This window comes from Malus sylvestris, chromosome 4, assembly GCF_916048215.2.
Source record: "Malus sylvestris chromosome 4, drMalSylv7.2, whole genome shotgun sequence".
NCBI classification, from domain to species: Eukaryota; Viridiplantae; Streptophyta; class Magnoliopsida; order Rosales; family Rosaceae; genus Malus; species Malus sylvestris.
In genome coordinates this window covers 28,061,973-28,080,766 of record NC_062263.1, presented here as the reverse complement: position 1 = coordinate 28,080,766, position 18,794 = coordinate 28,061,973, and the positions used below count along the sequence as shown (strand labels likewise).

At 38.1% G+C, this 18,794-nt stretch overlaps 4 protein-coding genes across 6 annotated transcripts; 3 read left to right on the top strand and 1 right to left on the bottom strand.

The window, feature by feature from the left end:
- Nucleotides 1-1,576: 1,576 nt before the first annotated feature.
- On the top strand, nucleotides 1,577-8,850 carry LOC126619061 (alpha-crystallin domain-containing protein 22.3-like). 2 transcript variants are annotated; one of them, XM_050287324.1, is made up of 6 exons: nucleotides 1,577-1,689; nucleotides 4,315-4,688; nucleotides 5,266-5,818; nucleotides 6,200-6,240; nucleotides 7,105-7,171; nucleotides 8,314-8,850. In XM_050287324.1, exons 1-3 carry the CDS (start codon nucleotides 1,667-1,669, stop codon nucleotides 5,502-5,504), a joined length of 636 nt encoding a protein of 211 aa, XP_050143281.1. In that variant the 5' UTR covers nucleotides 1,577-1,666; the 3' UTR covers nucleotides 5,505-5,818; nucleotides 6,200-6,240; nucleotides 7,105-7,171; nucleotides 8,314-8,850. The 2 variants fall into 2 exon arrangements, with proteins under 2 accessions (XP_050143281.1, XP_050143282.1); XM_050287325.1 differs by lacking the exon at nucleotides 6,200-6,240.
- A 52-nt stretch (nucleotides 8,851-8,902) lies between these two features.
- LOC126619059 (uncharacterized) lies at nucleotides 8,903-10,747 on the bottom strand. The gene is made up of 2 exons (XM_050287319.1): nucleotides 9,931-10,747; nucleotides 8,903-8,968 (listed from the first exon to the last, which is right to left on the bottom strand). Exon 1 carries the CDS (start codon nucleotides 10,675-10,677, stop codon nucleotides 9,973-9,975), a length of 705 nt encoding a protein of 234 aa, XP_050143276.1. The 5' UTR covers nucleotides 10,678-10,747; the 3' UTR covers nucleotides 8,903-8,968; nucleotides 9,931-9,972.
- Nucleotides 10,748-11,493: 746 nt separating this feature from the next.
- Nucleotides 11,494-14,332, top strand: LOC126619054 (root phototropism protein 3-like). 2 transcript variants are annotated; one of them, XM_050287314.1, is made up of 4 exons: nucleotides 11,494-11,725; nucleotides 12,287-12,356; nucleotides 12,656-13,780; nucleotides 13,876-14,332. In XM_050287314.1, exons 1-4 carry the CDS (start codon nucleotides 11,553-11,555, stop codon nucleotides 14,242-14,244), a joined length of 1,737 nt encoding a protein of 578 aa, XP_050143271.1. In that variant the 5' UTR covers nucleotides 11,494-11,552; the 3' UTR covers nucleotides 14,245-14,332. The 2 variants fall into 2 exon arrangements, with proteins under 2 accessions (XP_050143271.1, XP_050143272.1); XM_050287315.1 differs by having other exon boundaries at nucleotides 11,598-11,725; nucleotides 12,250-12,356.
- Nucleotides 14,333-16,437: 2,105 nt separating this feature from the next.
- LOC126619051 (uncharacterized) lies at nucleotides 16,438-18,607 on the top strand. Its single transcript, XM_050287308.1, has 7 exons — nucleotides 16,438-16,641; nucleotides 17,116-17,210; nucleotides 17,298-17,371; nucleotides 17,464-17,519; nucleotides 17,633-17,745; nucleotides 17,984-18,045; nucleotides 18,226-18,607. Exons 1-7 carry the CDS (start codon nucleotides 16,515-16,517, stop codon nucleotides 18,518-18,520), a joined length of 822 nt encoding a protein of 273 aa, XP_050143265.1. The 5' UTR covers nucleotides 16,438-16,514; the 3' UTR covers nucleotides 18,521-18,607.
- Nucleotides 18,608-18,794: the final 187 nt, after the last annotated feature.

The following is an 18,794-nucleotide window of genomic DNA, read 5'->3' as shown; positions in this document are numbered from 1 at the left end:
GACAATCCAGGTCCAATATCAACCATTATAAATACAAGGGAGTCTTAACGAAACACTCTTAGTACTGTTCACTTTTAACGTTAAAGACATTTTTATTCTAAAAAGTCACTCTTGGTACTATTCACTTACAACACATTTTTGTTATTTTGGTTAAAACTCAAAGGTTTCAAGACATTTTCATTAGTTTTCCTTAAATACAATGACTAGATACAAAATGTAGAATTTATCCTCACTGTTCACAAATCCACTTTGACAGCCAAATTCCATGTCTCACACTTAGATGGTGTGGCATTCATGATGTAACCTCATGCATAATTCTAGAGCATGACATTCTAGCCATAGCTTAAACCGAAGATCTTCTACAACACTCTAAACTGCATCCCGTGAATCATGTGTCATGTTTGAAGAAACATTTGGGATCACAAGTGCAGACCACAATGCCTTTGCCTGTGATTACAAAAACTGGGATTCTGCAGGAGTTACCAGTTGCAATTTTGGAGAGAAGGATGATTAAGATGGGTAATGCTGCTGCCACAGAATTCTTAGTTCAATGGGAGAATCACTCCAAAGAGGTTTTTTTGTAGATAACTAGAAAGTTTAGCCCGCACGATTGTCGCGGCATTAAAAACTGTAAGAAAGGCACGAGCATAGATGATATCAAGGCAACCCATCACTACGTTCCACAAACAGTTATTTTGAGCACCCCATATTAGGGGTGGGTACGGGCCGGGCCACCCAAAATTTGGAGGAATCGGACCAGGCCCATTTTATAATGCAATGGAACGGACCGGGTATAAGAATTTTAAATTTGGAACTAGACCTGAAACGGGCCGGTTCGGGATGCGTCCACAGGTCCATCTACAGTTTTTTTTAAAATTTTTTATTTTATGTTTTTGTGTTTTTGTGTTAGAACATGCGAAATTTTCAGTTTTCTAGGCTTTGGGTTGATTACCACCACCAAATCAGGTCAATCAAGGAAAGCATTTTTGGAAATTTACTAATTATTATGAACAATATTGTAATGAAATCAAAGAAACAACACCCCACAACCAATTTAAAGAAAGAATCTAAACAAAATGGGCAGCTCATTCAAATGAAAAGGATTGAGAGGAAATCATAGAACATGAAAGTATTTTAAACAAAAATTGGGAAACTGATTGAAACAATTTATTAAAAAGCACAACAATTTCATACTGACCCTTAGTACTATGATCTAGTAATATTCCTCTCCACTTGTAAGTGAGAGGTCTTAGATTTGATTCTTGTTAAAGGCGAATTTGAACCATATTATTGCTAACTTATTGTAAGACTTAGTTCAATCCTTCACACTCTAGAGAATATCGTTTATTAAAACAAACAGTTAAAATGTCCAAACTCAATCAAAACACTTGGAAATATTTATGGTTTTAACATGCTTGTAATAAAAAAAATTCAATTTAATTGTGTTTAAATGATATTTTATCATGATTTAAAAATAACTTTTAATTTAATTTAATTTTACTTTTTTACGGTGCACCTCTTTGCACCCGATTACCCTAAGCCTGTATAAAGCACCTCATTTATTGTTGGTCCGCATAGCACCTCACTCAGTCAAGCGCAGGAAACGGCACGGACCCCAAGACACTCCCAGCTGCGACGCCGTTAGCAACTCTCCGACCGCTCTCCGATGGCTTCCCCGCCGCCGTCTTGGTATACACACACACATCTGCTTTCACTTATACATACATAAAGTCGATATATTTATATACCTGTAGGTTATATGAATTTTACAGATATAAAGTCGAATTTTTACACAGCAATATTCATTTGATTTATACATTTTTTGGGTCTCAGATCGGCAATTGCATGTATATATGTGTGTGTGTGTGTGTGTATTGGTATCCTTTATAGAAATGCCTGTTATATATTTCCATGTTCAAGTTATGGCTATGAATTTCTTGTAATTTTTGTATAAAAAGCTTGTGTACACGAAAACGATAACGGTCTGGGTTTTTTGAATTGTTCCTTCTTCTGTATGTGTATGAGTGTGAATTTTATAAAACAGGAATAAGAAAAGATAAATACTTGTTTGATTATAAGAGATTTGGCGATTTTGTGGCTTAAATTGATGATGAGGAGAAAATAGTGGGTTGGCGGGTAGATTTCTGAAACTGTTTCTTTGATTATTATGTATGTTAGGGTAGAACAGCATGTTCTGGAGGAATGCTAGGGGTCGTCGCAGTTCAAATTTGATTTTAATGGAACATCATGTTTCAGGAACTGAAAATGAAATTGATGAGATATTGGTTTTAGGTCATGGTTGTCAGTTAGGGGAACGTGTTTTTTTGTTGGGTTTGTAAAAACGTCCAATATGTCATGCAATACGAAGTGGCACCCCATATGAAACATGCATTACCTGTGCGATTTCAAAATCTTGCCATTTTCGCAGAGAAGAAACCATTTTGCCCAAATAAGGTCACAGAAGTTTGATTAGTTCTTTATTGTTTTTCGAAGTGATTATTGTATAATGAGTAGAACTAATATGGAAACGAAAATTTCTAATAGATTTGTGTGGTTTAGGAAATTACGGGAATCAAACAAATATATTAGCCTATTTATTATCATTTTCTTTCGTTCACTCTCCTGTGGAACCCTATGATATTTGGCCATTTTCAGTTAGTATGTCGAGTGAATCATAAAAGGGATAACAAATTATAACAAGAATTTTTAGAAAATAAAGAATGTAACAGACCACTGAAAGACAAAACTAAACTTAGCAATGGCATCTGTGTGTGCTTCTATAAGCAATGGTGGTACATGATGTATATGTATACACGCAGATACATATCTCAGGTTCTGGATTGTAATGCTAATTTGTTCCATTATGCGTCTTACTTCCTAAAGTATGGTTTGAACTTGTAAAAGGATTTAACTTGGGTGAGTTGTGTTTCCTTGCTTATAAAATGACTAGGGACAGAACATTTATATAGTACAACAGATGCATGCATCTATGCTAGAATTTCTACAAATGGGAAATTAATAATTACAGTAAATATTTTTCATTCATAGGACTTGGCTGAATCAGTTGTGCAATCCATGACCCTTGGGTATGTTCAAGCCAAGTTTATTGTCTTTGACCCTTGCTATCTTTAACAGAACTTTAGTGTAAACGAATGCTGATTTTCTTATACATATATTATATCTAAGTGTGTTAAATGCTTTATTTTTTACTAAAGTAGGAATAGTCCAAGAAAATTGCGTTGTCTTTCGGTTTGAGTCGGCCATTCCCAGTAAGCCGGGCAAACCCACCCAGGTCCAAGTTACATATATACTTTGAAAGGATGTTTATTAAATGTATGACTAAAAGATCCGGCCTATTCCTCATGTGCCCTTGTGAAAACCTAATTGCCTAAATTTCTTCTTCATCATCTTCTGGTTTGCTCTGGTTCGCCCTTCTTTTTGCCAAAATGCCTTTTAGGTTGGTTCTTTCTTCGATTTACAATTGATCTTCCCTGTTCTTATCGTGCTTTGATTTCTGCCCATTTGACTGAGGTTTTCTCTTCTGTTTGTTTTTTAGTTGATTTTTATTGATGATAGATTCTATGTCTCATTCTGCTGATCTTATGTTAGTTGATTCTTTCAAGAGAATTGGGTATATACAAATAGTCTATTGTTTGTTCTTTCTGTTTTTCTTTTTTGGAAGATGGCTACTGTAAATGCCGCCTCTGGAACATGGGTAATGAATGTTGGGGAGGGGGGGGGGTGTTTGTCAGGGATTTTAGGGTATTTCATGTTTATGGTGTTGCTGTGTTTTGAAGTGTGTAGCTTCCAATATCCCCAATTTTTTTTTTGGCATAAAGAAAAATCATAATCTGGCCAAGTTATGCGTTTTTTTTTTTTTTTTTTAAATTTTAAATCTGAATGCTTGCAACTAAACAATATTAGTCGCACCTTATTACTTGGTGATAAAAAATTTGGATATTTTTTTTGTGCCATTGCAATATGATGACCGCATTTCATTCTTTGCCTCAGGACTCTCTACCCTGGTTCGAGTGCTTGTTTTGTGATTACACCTGATAATATATAATAGTTGAATATAAAACTTACTTTTTGAAAGCTGCAATTAGAAAATAATCATCACATTCCATTGGAGAGTGAGTAGAGATATATTTATTTCTGTTGTATATGTCTGTATGTGACTACTATCTATTATTTTATCATGGAAGTGCTTATGCAAGTTGAAATTCCCCCTCCCTCTTTCAAATGCAACATCTTCTGGTAGACTTTATTGCACCCTATTTGCTTGCTGCAATAAACTGAGAGGTTTTCTTGTAGGTTCGCGGGAACAAGTAAGATTAATGAAGCAGATCAATCAGATCCTCAACAACCAATTCATTTTGATCCTACACAACCCATATTATTAGAACCAACACCTCTGAGAAGTGAGCCTTATATTCCGCCTACAATGGATTTATCAGAAAATATAGATTTTGAAGAACAAATGGAGCAAGTTATGATAGTTCTTCCAACTCACTCAACAATAGAAGAGAAGAATAAGATTTTGGAAACCAACGAGTCAGCGATTATTTTGACTGGAGCGGCTGCTGCATTGGCACAAGGGGGACCTACAGTAGGATCAGTTGATATTGGCGAGAATGAAGACTCATACTTATTCCGTGTCTCTATACCAGGGGCTTTGAAGGAAGACAGTGAGTATGATCACCTTGTGTCATTTTGTTAAATACTTGATTGTTGTTCTACTTTCTTATAGCTTATTATTTTTGTTAATTGGATGAGCTATGAAGGGAGTCTCTTGTTCGTTGTCTTAGCATTCTTTATCTTATATAATAATGGTTGATTGGCAGTTGTGTTCTAATGCTTGTAGCATACCTCTTTGACAAAGGCGTGGTTATCATTAAAAAATTAATTTGTTCATCATTAGTAATGCATGTGTAACGAAGCAGCATTGAAGTGATTGATTGGTGATGGAATCGAGGTCTAGTGAGGCATGGTGTTTTAAATCTGTTCACCACCATATGGTGTTGTGAGCTCACCTTAAGCACGCCCTAAGCTACACGGGTTAGTAGGGCACACCAAACAAACACACTAAAAACATTAGTCATGCATGTTGACTTTTCTGTATTTTTTAATAAAGTGTTCCTTTTAGACTTTGAATAACTAGGTTATCCGTTTATCATGAAAGATTGGTTATCTATTTGTCTCAACATGTCTTGGTATTCTTTATCATTCTTTAATGGACCACATCTTTTGTCTTTGCGAATGCAGAATTTAGATGTGATGTTGATCCCGATGGGAAAGTATTCGTACAAGGAGTAACTACGACAGGAGGGAAAATAGTATGCAGGGATTTCCATGTCTTTAAGATGAAGACGCAAAATCTGTGCCCACCAGGTCACTTCTCTGTCTCAATCCAGCTTCCTGGTCCAGTTGAAAGCGAGCAAAAAATTGTGTCTCTAGAGAATGATGGGATTTTGGAGGGCATTGTGAAGAAAAAATTACCTTAAAATATTTGCTTCGAGGAGCTTGTATGTTTTCGATTGATGAAGAGGTCTGAGTTGAATGGAGAAGACTCCATATGTTAGGACTTAAGATGTCGACAATAAATAATTGCCTCTGTTTTGCGGAGGATGAAGCCTGGCATACAAGCTAGAGGTGATATACAGTACGCTTGCTCGAGCCCAAGTAATAGTGAACTGGGGCTTTGCTAAGCTGTTTGTATGCACTCATTGTAAGACTGGAAGCTGTGTTCATGGGTGGACTATGTTTTATTTCCGTTGAAAGTTCTCTCTACCAAGGCCAGTTCATGGTGAAACAGCTGGTAGTTATCTTGAAACTTACAAGATACTTAGCTTTGTTATTTTGTGGAAATGGTCTTTTATGGATTTATCTTTTTATAAAAAGTATTTTTGCAAAAAATTATATTTCGTTTGAGTTTACTGAAAGTGCTTTTTGATGAAATTGCTTTTGGAACCAATTCGTAGTAAAATGCAAGTGAATCTTGGAAAAGAACTTGAAGTTCTTCCTGCAAGAAGCACATAACTGGTGCTTCTTCCAAAATGCATTTTAAGTGATTGGAACCCAAAAACACTTTCTACAAAAACACTTTTAGTCATTTTAAAGCACTTCAAATTGAGTGTGTATGTTTTGGGTGGGTGGGTGTGGTTGACCGTAAGGGGCTGACATTGGTAGTGGTGTTTAGGTTGTGATTGACAGCTTGCTGATCAAAGCACCAAATTGCAGGTTTGAACTTTGAAACCCAAATTCAGAACGTTCATAAGTTTGTTTTCTTTTCTTTACCATTCTCTTGGATATCTAAATGAGTGGGCAAGTGTTTCGGTTGTATTGACCCAAAGATTTTTTAAAACTTTCCTCATGCATTTATGTTCTGTTATCCAACCTTAGCGTCTTCTCTAATTTGGGGGTTCATTACGAATTCAAATTTTTTAGATTCTCTAATGAGAATTTGTGGCATCTCGTACTGAGAATCCTTCTTTCACGACTGTACTTCCCCTGAACTGCTACTGATTTTTATTTCGGTATCCCTTATTCATGTTTATTATGTTGCGGACTATAGAGATGTCCACAGCTGTTATGGGGGAATGTAGGCTTTTTGGCCAGTTAGGGAATCAAGGTTGCTTTAGTTTAGTTGGTGTATATTCAGGTCCTCAGCTTTTTGAATTGTTAGCAAAAAGCCGGGATGCAACTATTCAAAGACATTAGTGAGTGCTAGCTAGGACCAACATTTGCATCTTTTACTGTTCCCTCCGTTCATTTATACATATGCTTCTGCATATACAGTAGACTGAAGTGTCTTACTCCCTGATATTAACTCTTCATGTTGTCTTGAATTACTTATGTGAACTTTAATGAATGCCTGTATTTGAATTGCCAATAGTTTCTTTTTGGGAGAAGGTGTTTTCATTTACTTGTATAGCTTTGTAGTTTTGTGTGACATGAATTCTATTACACATGTTTGGTATTTGACTCTACAAGTTCATGCATAATTTTTCATTTTTGGAGGTTACTGTGCTAAATTTCTGCCAGCATGTTATTGGTTTGTCTTACGCAATATAAACTGACGCATAAACTTTTCGATATTCACAGTTAATGGCTGAAGCAATTTTGGCATCATAAAGTTTTCTTACCATCTGGAACCGCATTATCTGTAGAGGTATTACTATCCTTACTCTTGTCTTTTAATGCACGCAGTTATTTTCTTCACAAGTTAGTAGATTGTGAATTGTATAGATATAGTAAGCCAGTTTCTTTCTTTGTTAAGGTTTTAATTATTGCTTAGTACTGGGAAAATCATCTAATGGTTGTCTTACCATTTCATCCTTTACCATACCGTACAAAATACAATAATGCTACTCATAGTGCATTCAATGACTCCGTTACTGACCGCCTGTCTACTAAGGGTGGGCCAAAAAACGTGTTTGGCACCCTCTGTTGGAAGGTTGGTCAGCAACGGGGTCAATGAATGTGGTCTAAATAGCAGCACTCTATGAAATATTCAATAGATGTCTAAATTTATCCGTCGCTGTTATGGTATAGACTGAAAAGTTAAAAGATAACTGGTGAAATATGGGCTTAGTGCAACTGGAAAACGTTTTCTTAATTTATAATTATTATACAGGTATAAATGTATATAGATGTTTATCTCTACGAGTAAAAGATTTTTTTGTATTTTGGGTTAGTGTGGTGTTGGATTTGGTCACTCCATCTTGCGATGGGGAATATAGTGAAGCCAAACCTATATATTATAAAAAGGGTAGTGTAATTTACACACCCCTTTTTACCTCCCACACATCCTTGTTATTTTTTTGTCCATTGATCTTCTTTCATTCATTCAAACGGCCGAAAATTGAGAGAGGTGTGTGAGAAGTAAAAATGGATGTGCGGATACTAGATAGCACCACCCTATGAAAATATGGCATAGTATAAATTATGTGAAGCACATAAGATCTGGATAATGTGATTCATTTTTATGTTAAGTGTAGCATGGATCGGATATGAATCTCGGATTCATATCCAAAATAAGAGTGATTTTGAAACCCAAACTTAGAATGGGTTTCCACGCGAGTGCCCAAACCCCAATCCAAGCCAGCCCACCGAACATGCCGCTAAATGGTTAGGTGGGGGTAGGTTTTTCCATATTATCTGAATGGCTTCCGTGTGTTTTCGCTCTTTCCATGTGTACACTGCATGTCTCCGCGTGTGCGCTGTTGCGTGGTCTGAATAAGTCTATAAAATACCGGCAGTAATTTCCCCAGAACATATCTGTTAGTCATACCTGTTTTTGTGTTTTTGCAGTCATGATCTCCAAGAAGGTGCAGCCCCAGGTGATGAAGATGATGAGGATGAAGGACACTGAAAGCATGAGGATTACAACAAAAATTTCGGACATCTCAATACGCAGATGTTTGAAAGTCGAATCGTTGATAGATTACCAGAATATTTCTGAACCTCTCAAAATGCAGCCGTTCAAGAGAGCTCCCCAGATATCAACATTGGGTTGGATCGGCATCTCTTCCAGCAGTCTCATCGCCTCATCAAAGCAGCCTGCTCGACTTAGAAGATCTGTCTCTTACCCTCCTCCACAAGACCGATATGACTACATGCCGATAAAACCCCAATGTGAGTTATCTGGTCTGGATAACACCCGGCCCTTGTATTTGTTTCAGTTCACCTATGGTTCTGCATTTATCCACGAGTGAGAGAATGGTTTTCTGGTGTTTCTTCATGAATCATGAGCATTTTGATTCAAATGGAAGAACTTGATGGGCAAATCAAAAGATGATCTTTAAACTCCAAATTTCGAGAATAACCGATTATGAATTGTTAACACTACGTGATTGTGTGACGATTACACTACTTGTTCATTTTATGGAAGCAAAAGGCAACATCAAAATAGTAATATTTATCACTTCACTGTAAAATCAAAGAATCAAATTTCATTGCAAAGTCACTGACATCTCATACTCTCTCTCTCTCTCTCTCTCTCTCTCTCTCTCTCTCTCTCTCAGAATGCTCTTCTTCCACCTCTTCTTCTTCTTCTTGTTCTCCAAGTAACAGCCTCCATTCCCGGACAAAAAGCCCTAATCTTCAAACCCAATTTGTGCAATTCCTCTCTCTGAAACCCTAGACCCACCAAAACAACCCCAAAAAATATGGCAAAAATACCAATCTTGTCCCACCACTGAGCCATAGCAACCCTAGAGAGCCCAATTCCCAATCCGCAGAAAAGCACATTGCTTCCCACATCTCCACAGAACAACAATCCCAACCCACAAATCACCAGAACCCCATATCTCTCTCTCTCTCTCTCTCTCTCTCTCTCAGAATGCTCTTCTTCCACCTCTTCTTCTTCTTCTTGTTCTCCAAGTAACAGCCTCCATTCCCGGACAAAAAGCCCTAATCTTCAAACCCAATTTGTGCAATTCCTCTCTCTGAAACCCTAGACCCACCAAAACAACCCCAAAAAATATGGCAAAAATACCAATCTTGTCCCACCACTGAGCCATAGCAACCCTAGAGAGCCCAATTCCCAATCCGCAGAAAAGCACATTGCTTCCCACATCTCCACAGAACAACAATCCCAACCCACAAATCACCAGAACCCCATATCTCTCTCTCTCTCTCTCTCTCTCTCTCTCAGAATGCTCTTCTTCCACCTCTTCTTCTTCTTCTTGTTCTCCAAGTAACAGCCTCCATTCCCGGACAAAAAGCCCTAATCTTCAAACCCAATTTGTGCAATTCCTCTCTCTGAAACCCTAGACCCACCAAAACAACCCCAAAAAATATGGCAAAAATACCAATCTTGTCCCACCACTGAGCCATAGCAACCCTAGAGAGCCCAATTCCCAATCCGCAGAAAAGCACATTGCTTCCCACATCTCCACAGAACAACAATCCCAACCCACAAATCACCAGAACCCCATATCTCTCTCTCTCTCTCTCTCTCTCTCTCTCTCAGAATGCTCTTCTTCCACCTCTTCTTCTTCTTCTTGTTCTCCAAGTAACAGCCTCCATTCCCGGACAAAAAGCCCTAATCTTCAAACCCAATTTGTGCAATTCCTCTCTCTGAAACCCTAGACCCACCAAAACAACCCCAAAAAATATGGCAAAAATACCAATCTTGTCCCACCACTGAGCCATAGCAACCCTAGAGAGCCCAATTCCCAATCCGCAGAAAAGCACATTGCTTCCCACATCTCCACAGAACAACAATCCCAACCCACAAATCACCAGAACCCCATATAATACAAACAACAGAGACTTCCTCTTTCGTTTTCTTCCGAACCCATCGCCGCCGCCTCCGAACCCCTTCCAGATCCCCAGACCCCCTCCGGTGCCGTCTCCGCCACATAATTCTTCAACAACCAGATCCAACGGCCGAGGCACTATCTTGAAGTTCGATAGGATGGCCGGCATCAATTGGAGCAGCAATCTTGTTAATCTGTGAGACCCATTGCGCCGATTGTTCTTCCCCGCACGTAGAAACGGATTTTGGGTCTGGGTTTGACGACAGAGGGAGAGTGGAATGGTAAAAATTGGAGATTTTGGAACAAAGATATTGCTTGGAAGCGAAGTTATGGTTTTAACAATTGGGTAGGAGAAGCAAAGGGATTGCTTGGAGAGGACCGCTCGAGATTGGAAGTGGAGGATCAGCTGCATTTCTACTCCCGCTCTCTGATCTCAAGGACGGCGAAGAAGAAGTAAAAAAAATGACCGTTTGAACTGAAGAACATTCTTATGTGGGAATTTTTCACCAAAAAATAAAAAATAAAAGTACTTTAATTTTTTTGATTTCTTTTCCTTGTGTCCAGAGCAGCCAGACCTGACAATTCGACCGTTCAATTTAAATCATACGGTTCTTATAAACTCGTATCACTGGCCCACCTTATAGAAAACGAAGTCTTTGAATAGCCCGTATCTCTCTTTTGAACGACTTGAATTTTTTGATCAAGCTGCTTGAACACATAGATCCAGAAAGGATCTCAACTCAAAAGTTTTTGTAGGTTACATGACTAGGATAGTTCTCCCACTAAACGAGACTAACATGAGATCAAGTGAGACTAAAATACATCAAAATCTTGAGTATGAGGTCCGCAAGGTTACACGAAAAAAATCTCTTCTAAAGTACAAGAAATCTAATGCATTTGTGAAATATGTCCGGCTAATGATTGGTACCTCCCTACCCAAGCTTTTCTCCCTCCAATCCAAGGTTCAAATTCTTTAGACTTTGTCTTCCCAAGTTAGATGTATTTACAAACAACAAAAGGGTAATAATTTAATTTATGAAATTGATTGAACGAACCAAAAAATCAGTCTATGTGGGACACATATTATCAGGGCAGTGGCTTCAGTTCATCCACGATATACACCGACCTATACATGCTTAAATTGACAGCAGATAGCAAAAGCCAACTAACCCTCTTAATTTCCCAACTACAACTTCAACTTTTTGTGTTCTATATAAAAAGCCAGAGCTCAAAAGTGCTTACGAACAACAATTCCTTTTTCTATCTGTTCATACTTCGAAGCACAAAATGTATTCTTTTGTCCTGCCTGGACATGACAAGGCTACTGCAGGTACGAAAAATGCCGATAGAGAAAATCTTGGTCAGTTTTCAGTATCCGGTGGGAGGCGCAACAAGTGTGTCATTACTCCGGCTAATGTCGGTATGGTTGCTGAAACTATAGAGAGAAGAAATCAGAACTGGTATACCTCTTCCTCTCCTCTTGTTGTCTCTACTTATATTCATCCATGTATACCGTCACAATAACATCCATGGACGGAGGGAGTAAAGCCCAGTGGGGGCACATGCCCCCTCTCATCATTTTTTTTTTTTCCATTACAAATTATTCAATTGATCATTCCCATTTTTTTTGCTTTGCAGATTATTCAATTAATCATATTAAAATAGTGAAAATCCTCTTTTAGTTTTTAAATGCCCCTCCGTCTTGGATATTTTTCTCACGCACTAATGTCTAAACCTTGTTGAGTTGCATGTATTTGGTTAATTAGTACAAATGAGCATTAGATTGTCAACAATTAAAGATAAAATTAGACAATAGAGTAATAAAATTAGGCATTTTGTAATTAATTTTTTCAACATTTGTAAAAGAACTAGCTTTATTTGTCCAAAAAAGGAGCTCAAATTTTTTAAGGTGCCCCTCTTAGTTAAATTTCTGGCTTCGTCTCTGATCCCCGTCTCTCCTTTTTTTGGTTTTGATTGTGGCTAGTCGCAACCATCCTTTTTTTTTTTTTTTTTTCTTGCAGGTTTGTTAGGACAAAAGTGGTAAATGATTTGATCATACAAGTTGGAGACTCCAACTTTTACTTGCACAAGGTATGCTACTATGCCCGAAAGACGATACTTCTTAGTTCTTACTGAAGGTCTTTCGGGGTAATTTCTTGAGTTGCAAGAAACTAGTTTGCCAAGATTTGTCACCGGTCACAATTTTTATCAAAGAATTGTGTTGTTGAAATGTTGATATATATATGAAATTTCTCTGAAAAAATGCCTAAAACTCGCATGTCGTATCGAAAATATATAGACTAGAAACTAGATAGAACTTTTGAATTAAGAAACTGAGATGTTACGTTCTGATTCTTTGAAGTTTAATTTCATGGTTTTTCGATCCTCAGATTCCGATGGTCATGAGAAGTGGATACTTGAATCGACTAGTATTCCAGAGAATTAGTGTAGGGGGAGATGCCAGCGCCAAAATCCAGCTAGACAGTCTTCCAGGCGGAGCAAAAGTTTTCGAATCTGTAGTCAAGTTCTGTTATGGTTGGAAGGTTGATCTAACCGCTGCCAACATAGCTCCGCTATATTGTGCTGCGCATTTCTTGGAAATGAGTGATGATTTCGAACAAGGAAATCTGATTTCCAAAACCGAGACCTTTTTGAGCTTTTTGATGTTTTCGTCATGGAAAGACACCTTCCGGATTTTGAGAAGCTGTGAATCGATCTCTTCGTGCGCTAAGGAGTTGAAAATCTCCAAACGAAGTGCGGAAGCCATTGCTTGGAAGGCCTGTACGAACCTTAAAGCATTTAGTTCTGAAACTGATGAAATACATTGCTTCAATGTTCTGCCAAACAATGGAGAGAACTCGAGGTTTCAAGATGCAGCTGACACTTGGTGGTTTGAAGATGTCTCGTTCCTTCGAATAGATCATTTCATCGAAGTGGTCCAAGCCTTAAAACTTAAAGGGATGAGAGCAGACCTGATAGGATCATGTATAGCGCATTGGACTGCAAAATGGCTCTCGCGAGTCACCTCTGGACTCGAAAGAATGACCCCGAAGCATATGACACATCGGTTCCTAAGAGTTACAACCGAGTGCTTGGTTAAGGTACTTCCTACAGAGGAGAATTCAATTACTTGCAACTTTATACTTCATCTTCTTAAGCTAGGGTTTATGACAAAAATAAACTCGGAATTGTTGAACATGCTCGAAAGAAGAATAGCTTTCATGCTGGATCAATGTCGTGCTGCGGATCTCTTGGTTAGGAACTATGGAGAGAAAGAGAGTGTCTATGATGTCGGTCTTGTTATAAGGGTGGTGGTGTCATATGTTTCCATAGTTTTGAGTAGTCCAACACCAAAAAGGTTTGCGGTTGGAAGGCTGATAGACGGATATCTTACCCTAGTTGCAAAGGATGAGAACCTTAAGGTGAAGAATTTCCAATCACTTGCAGAAGCATTGCCAAAAGACGCTCGGTTTTGCGATGACAATCTTTATAGAGCCATTGACATGTACCTCAAGGTATCGATGTTTCTTCCATTTTCCGATAACATGCAGCAGTTAAATGCAATTACTTAAACAGGAGGAGCTTATATATAATTGTTTTCTTACTGCAGGTACACCCTAACTTAACAAAAGAAGAAAGAATGAGTCTCTGCAGAAACCTGGAATATCATCGGTTGTCACAAGAAGCGCGCGAGCACGTAATGAAGAATGATCGGTTACCCTTGAAGATTAATACGCGATTTATCCTTCTTGAGCAAGTAAACATGTCAAGGTCCATGACAGCTATTGGATCAAATTACCGAAGAACGCAGACTCAGGCAATTGTCAGAGTAAATAAAGGTTTAGGAAAGGGAATGGCGAACTCGCAGAAGGAAATAAATTCAATGGCAGAAGAGGTTGAGACAATGAGATTGCAGCTCAATGATTTGAAAATTTGCAAAATAAAGCTTCAAAACCAAGTGAAGAGATGTATCGTGTAGAAGAGAACTGTGAGTTTCATTCGGAAAATGTACTTTCTTTTCGTTACATAATATGAACAGCCTGCCCGAGCTGGACATTGTTATTCCATATTATGATTTCACAAAATTTCAGACACGCTAGACGAAGAGCTCACGCGGACAATAATTCGATATTGAATTTGAACACTAATCACAGAGGCAGGCTGATTTAAACACACTAGATGAAGAGTTCACGCGGACAATAATTCGCTACTAAATTTGAAGACAAACCTCAAAAGCAGGCTGGTTTAAACAGAAGTTATCGCTCGATAGCATGCGATGAAAATGCAATTAAGCAATGGCATGCCTTACAAGATTATAAATAGTGAGAGGGCAACACATGTTTGATCACCCCAAGACAACTGACTTGCGACACAAGATACCAAACCTCAAAACTGATAAAATTGTTCGAAGGTTCGAATCATATCATGGCATCTAGCAGTAGTAGCAGGAGCAGTAAAGGCAAAGCCGTTGCTGCAGAAACTAGTACTCCTTCGCCATTCAAGATCAAACTCGAAGTAGATCACTTGCACACCGGCGTCCTCAAGATTGATCCTTCTAAGGAATTCGAAGAGCACATTGTAGGGAACATGACCGCGGCTAACCAAAAGTTGCTACACGAGTGGAAACCGGTTGAGTTTACATTCAAAGATGTCGATACAGATCAAACCTACCCGATAACTTTGCAGAAGACGGCGTCCTATAAATTTCTTAGTGATCAATCAAAGGAACAAGAAGCTATTGATATGAGAAAGGCAAAGGATGACTTTTTCTACACCATTAGGCCTTCTAGTCGTGGGATGGACAAAAGGCAGCTCATGACTTTTGGAGATCAAGGGATTGGACTGCCATGGACAGCGCCGTCAGTTGACAGCAACAAGCCCGCACTTGAAGTTTCGGTTTTGTATGTTCCGAGGCTCGACCTTCCAAACCATCAGGAGACGAAATGGTTGATATTTCAGGGACGTAGAGTATAGTAATAGCAAATAGTTAGACATATGTTATATCATAAGTGGATTGCTAATTTCTAGTGCGATGCGACAATCATATTGAATAATTATTCAAAAGAAAGATGATCCGAAATTTGATGTAGTTAAGTTCATAGGGAGAATAGCCAATTTAATCCAAATGATATACGAAGTAACACGAATGACATGTTTAATCGGATAATCAAACAATTCAAAATCTTTACTTCTTCTCATGTGTTAACTAATACATGTAAAATATGAATAAAATGTGAATTCACCTTAAAAATTAAATCAATTACGAAAGATAACCCATTTCTTCTTTTCCTTTTTCAATTCATAACTTCTTAGTTCTCGTATTTCAAGTAAACAATCACCTTTGTGGCCATTCTTGCATGGCTTCGAGGCTCCCCATCCCCTCCCTCCCCCGAACCCCCAAAACTATCACAAAGCTGTTAATTACTGTTGAATTATTTTTCTTACCGCTTTACCCCCTAACTAGTACGCGGCAGCCAATTATCGCACGCGGTTAGATTTTATTAAGGTTCTAAAAGATGTTAGGTGCTAGTCGGACCGCAGGTTGGGACCTAGCGCCTAAGCGGTTAGGTGGGACCTACGGCGGATTTAAGTAAATCTATTATATTTTGTGTCAATAAGTATATATTTATAATTAAAATATATATAATTTCATTATAAACTACAAAATATAATGACATATATATTATGAAGTATTAGAACATAATGAAAATATGAGGAACACGCATATAATGTATGTTCATTTAAGTATTTGACAAGTCTCTTACAATTTATTGAAAAAAAAAAATGCAAAATGAAAGTTATGTATTTTCTGTCTAAATGAGTTGTAACCTAGACGGATGCCTAGACGGGCCCCTTAGCAGATCTAGACACCATTTCTTAATTTTTAAACATCTAGGCATTAGTCGGGGCATTGGTCAGCCGCCTAGCGCCTATGAGGTGGTTGACGGGGATTTTTTGAACAGTGGATTTTATAGAATTTCATATAAATTTATGTCGCATGCCTATCTGATGACATCACTTTACGAAAATTTGAATGAAAATCTCTCGAATTAAATGGTAATAGGATAATTGGCAGCCTAGTAAAATTGGCAAAATAAATAGCTGCCAAGAAATATAGAAAAATGCAACGACATCTTTATTAGCGTCGTTTCTCGCGAAACGGCACCGCCTCAATCTGATTATCTGACGATGAACATCAGAGAAGACAGAGACTCCCTTCTCAGAAGGAATTGAAAGGAGCAAGCAAAAATGGAGAAGCGAGGATTGAATGCCGACAGAATCAAGAGCTCTTCTTCTTGTTCGGAGGAGGACCCAAATCCTTGTCCCATCTGCCTCGGACCCATAATTCAAGATTCTTACCTCGAAAAGTGTCTCCGTACGTTCCTCTCTCTCAGTTTCTCTTTGGCTTCAATTTCCATATTTTCTTGCATTTTCTCAGAAACCAAACAGGGCATCAAATTTAATTTTTCTTTTTTTAACTCGTATTCGGTGCTGGGTTTTGATTGATCATTATTTCAAGTTCCATGAATTGGGTTTCTCCAAGAATTGCGATATTTTTATGAATTTTTGTGCTTTAGCAATTGATGAAGCTTGAATTTTTACGTATTAAGGAATAATCATACATTTTTTTCTTGTCAATGGAGGGAAAAAAAGGGTCTTGGTACGATTTGTAGATGTTCAATTTATGCTGGGCAGCCTTCTAACTTTGTATTTGATAGGATGATGAGCCAAAATGTCGAAAAAATGGGTCTTTGTTAATGTTGTATATGCTGTGAAACAAAATGCTTTGTGTGACTGTGATATTTAGTCGTCTACTGAGCCTTCGAAATCCCCGAATTCTGTGTTTCAGATAAGTTCTGTTACAAGTGCATTTTGCGTTGGACGGAAGTTGTTGCTCGCAAGCAGTCTTGCCCGCCGGATTATATAAAGTGTCCTCTTTGCAAGGTCAGTTTGTTCATACTGCATTTCTGTTCAATCAAGTTTTGTTTCTTTTTGTTATAGATAGTGCTGAATTTTAGTGGCTTGATGCAGACGGAAAATGTTTGTATAATATATGATTACGATGGATGTTCTTTTCAAAAGCATTGCATTGATCAGGATTCAGGGTATGCGTATTCTTCTGTTTTTATCTTTTTGAGCTCGTGTCGGTGATGTATATGTGGTTTACTTATGTTTTTTCCGTTAATGGTATCTGCAGCTTTATCTTATCGAAGGATCACAAGTATAGATTGCAATGTTATTACACTGAACCAGGTTTTGTGCTTCTTGTCATTTTATTGGTTGTGTTGCTTCTCATTTTATATCCTGAGAAATGCAGTCACCGTATACACGTCTTCCAGTTGGTTAACTTTGTCTTTTAAAATTAGGTTTCTTAAATGACATATTTGACGTATCACGCTATTGGAAGTCCCGCAAGTATCTTCAGCCAAATCGCTGGCTCCAAAGTTGGTTGAGAAGGGAAATCCAAGCTCTCATGCAGGTCTTGACTTCTTCTGCATAAATTTTCTGTCGTGGTGACACGAGGACATTTCATCATCCTACAGACTTTTTTATTTGTTTTGGCTAGGCGATGAACTGATCACCTGGTCCAATTAGCTAAATCATAAAATTGGGCGTGTGATCTGTCTTTATATATGACGACCACAGCAGAACATATGTTTTTTTATAGTTATTTGGGTGACTTTTTATAGCTAACTTGTTTCTTTTGCTGCTTGTAGGAGGAAGATGTTGACATTGTCATGCACCATATACATGGCGTGATTACGTCATCTCTGACGAGGTAATGTGTATTACTCTCTAGATTTTGAAAATTGAGTTGATCATCCTTGAGAATTAATTGAACAATGTTCCAATAAGTTTAGTTCCTGTCGTTTGAGTTCTTTTGGATGCGACGAAAAAGAATATAAAACAATGAAGTAACTCTGTGTCTGAACTTTTACCTGGACCATGCATTTTTCAGGGATGAGCAGAAAGGTCGAACGACAGCACCTGAAGAAAAACAAAGAGAATTTCAAGAATCAACCTCTGATGCAGCAGGGCCTTTCCTGGTAGCAAAAACCAATCGCTTTGTAAACGAGGTGGAACTATTTCTTGCTTCGGGTTTGAACATTGAAGCATACGATGCTGTGTGCATGCAACGCTTAGGTTGGAGTGCTCCGGGAGTAACTACGGAGCCAGCAGAGGGAGAACTCGCCGAACATAGACCTGTGATTCCTTACTTGAACATATTTTATGACTCCGACTGCAGTGAATGAAAGTTTTCATCTGCATATGTATGGAACTGTCGAAGTTGAATCTTTGTTTTAAGTGATATAAAGTGCGTACTTGTCTTGGATACATAATTTGGCCGGAATCACAAATATCAGTTTTGAATCTCCGGTGCATCGGAGGTGGTTTTGACCTTATATTTGGACAGAAAGATGCTACGTCTAAGGCTCCGGATATACAACTCTGCCGTTCATCGGAGATGCTCTTACAAGTTAACATCCACATTTGGAAAATTGAAGAGCCTGAATTCTCTCTCATATA

Excerpts from the sequence above, each read along its gene's own strand:
- LOC126619061 (XM_050287325.1), top strand. The coding sequence starts at position 1,667 with ATGGCTTCCCCGCCGCCGTCTTG. Across the intron at positions 1,690-4,314 it reads GCTTCCCCGCCGCCGTCTTG|GTTCGCGGGAACAAGTAAGA; the intron begins GTATACACACAC and ends GTTTTCTTGTAG. Across the intron at positions 4,689-5,265 it reads AGGGGCTTTGAAGGAAGACA|AATTTAGATGTGATGTTGAT; the intron begins GTGAGTATGATC and ends TTGCGAATGCAG.
- LOC126619059 (XM_050287319.1), bottom strand. The coding sequence starts at position 10,677 with ATGCAGCTGATCCTCCACTTCCAATCTCGAGCGGTCCTCTCCAAGCAA.
- LOC126619051 (XM_050287308.1), top strand. The coding sequence starts at position 16,515 with ATGGAGAAGCGAGGATTGAATGCCGACAGAATCAAGAGCTCTTCTTCT. Across the intron at positions 17,746-17,983 it reads AAATCCAAGCTCTCATGCAG|GAGGAAGATGTTGACATTGT; the intron begins GTCTTGACTTCT and ends TGCTGCTTGTAG. Across the intron at positions 18,046-18,225 it reads ATTACGTCATCTCTGACGAG|GGATGAGCAGAAAGGTCGAA; the intron begins GTAATGTGTATT and ends TGCATTTTTCAG.
- LOC126619054 (XM_050287314.1), top strand. The coding sequence starts at position 11,553 with ATGTATTCTTTTGTCCTGCCTGGACATGACAAGGCTACTGCAGGTACG. Across the intron at positions 11,726-12,286 it reads GAGAGAAGAAATCAGAACTG|GTTTGTTAGGACAAAAGTGG; the intron begins GTATACCTCTTC and ends TTTTTCTTGCAG. Across the intron at positions 13,781-13,875 it reads CCATTGACATGTACCTCAAG|GTACACCCTAACTTAACAAA; the intron begins GTATCGATGTTT and ends TTCTTACTGCAG.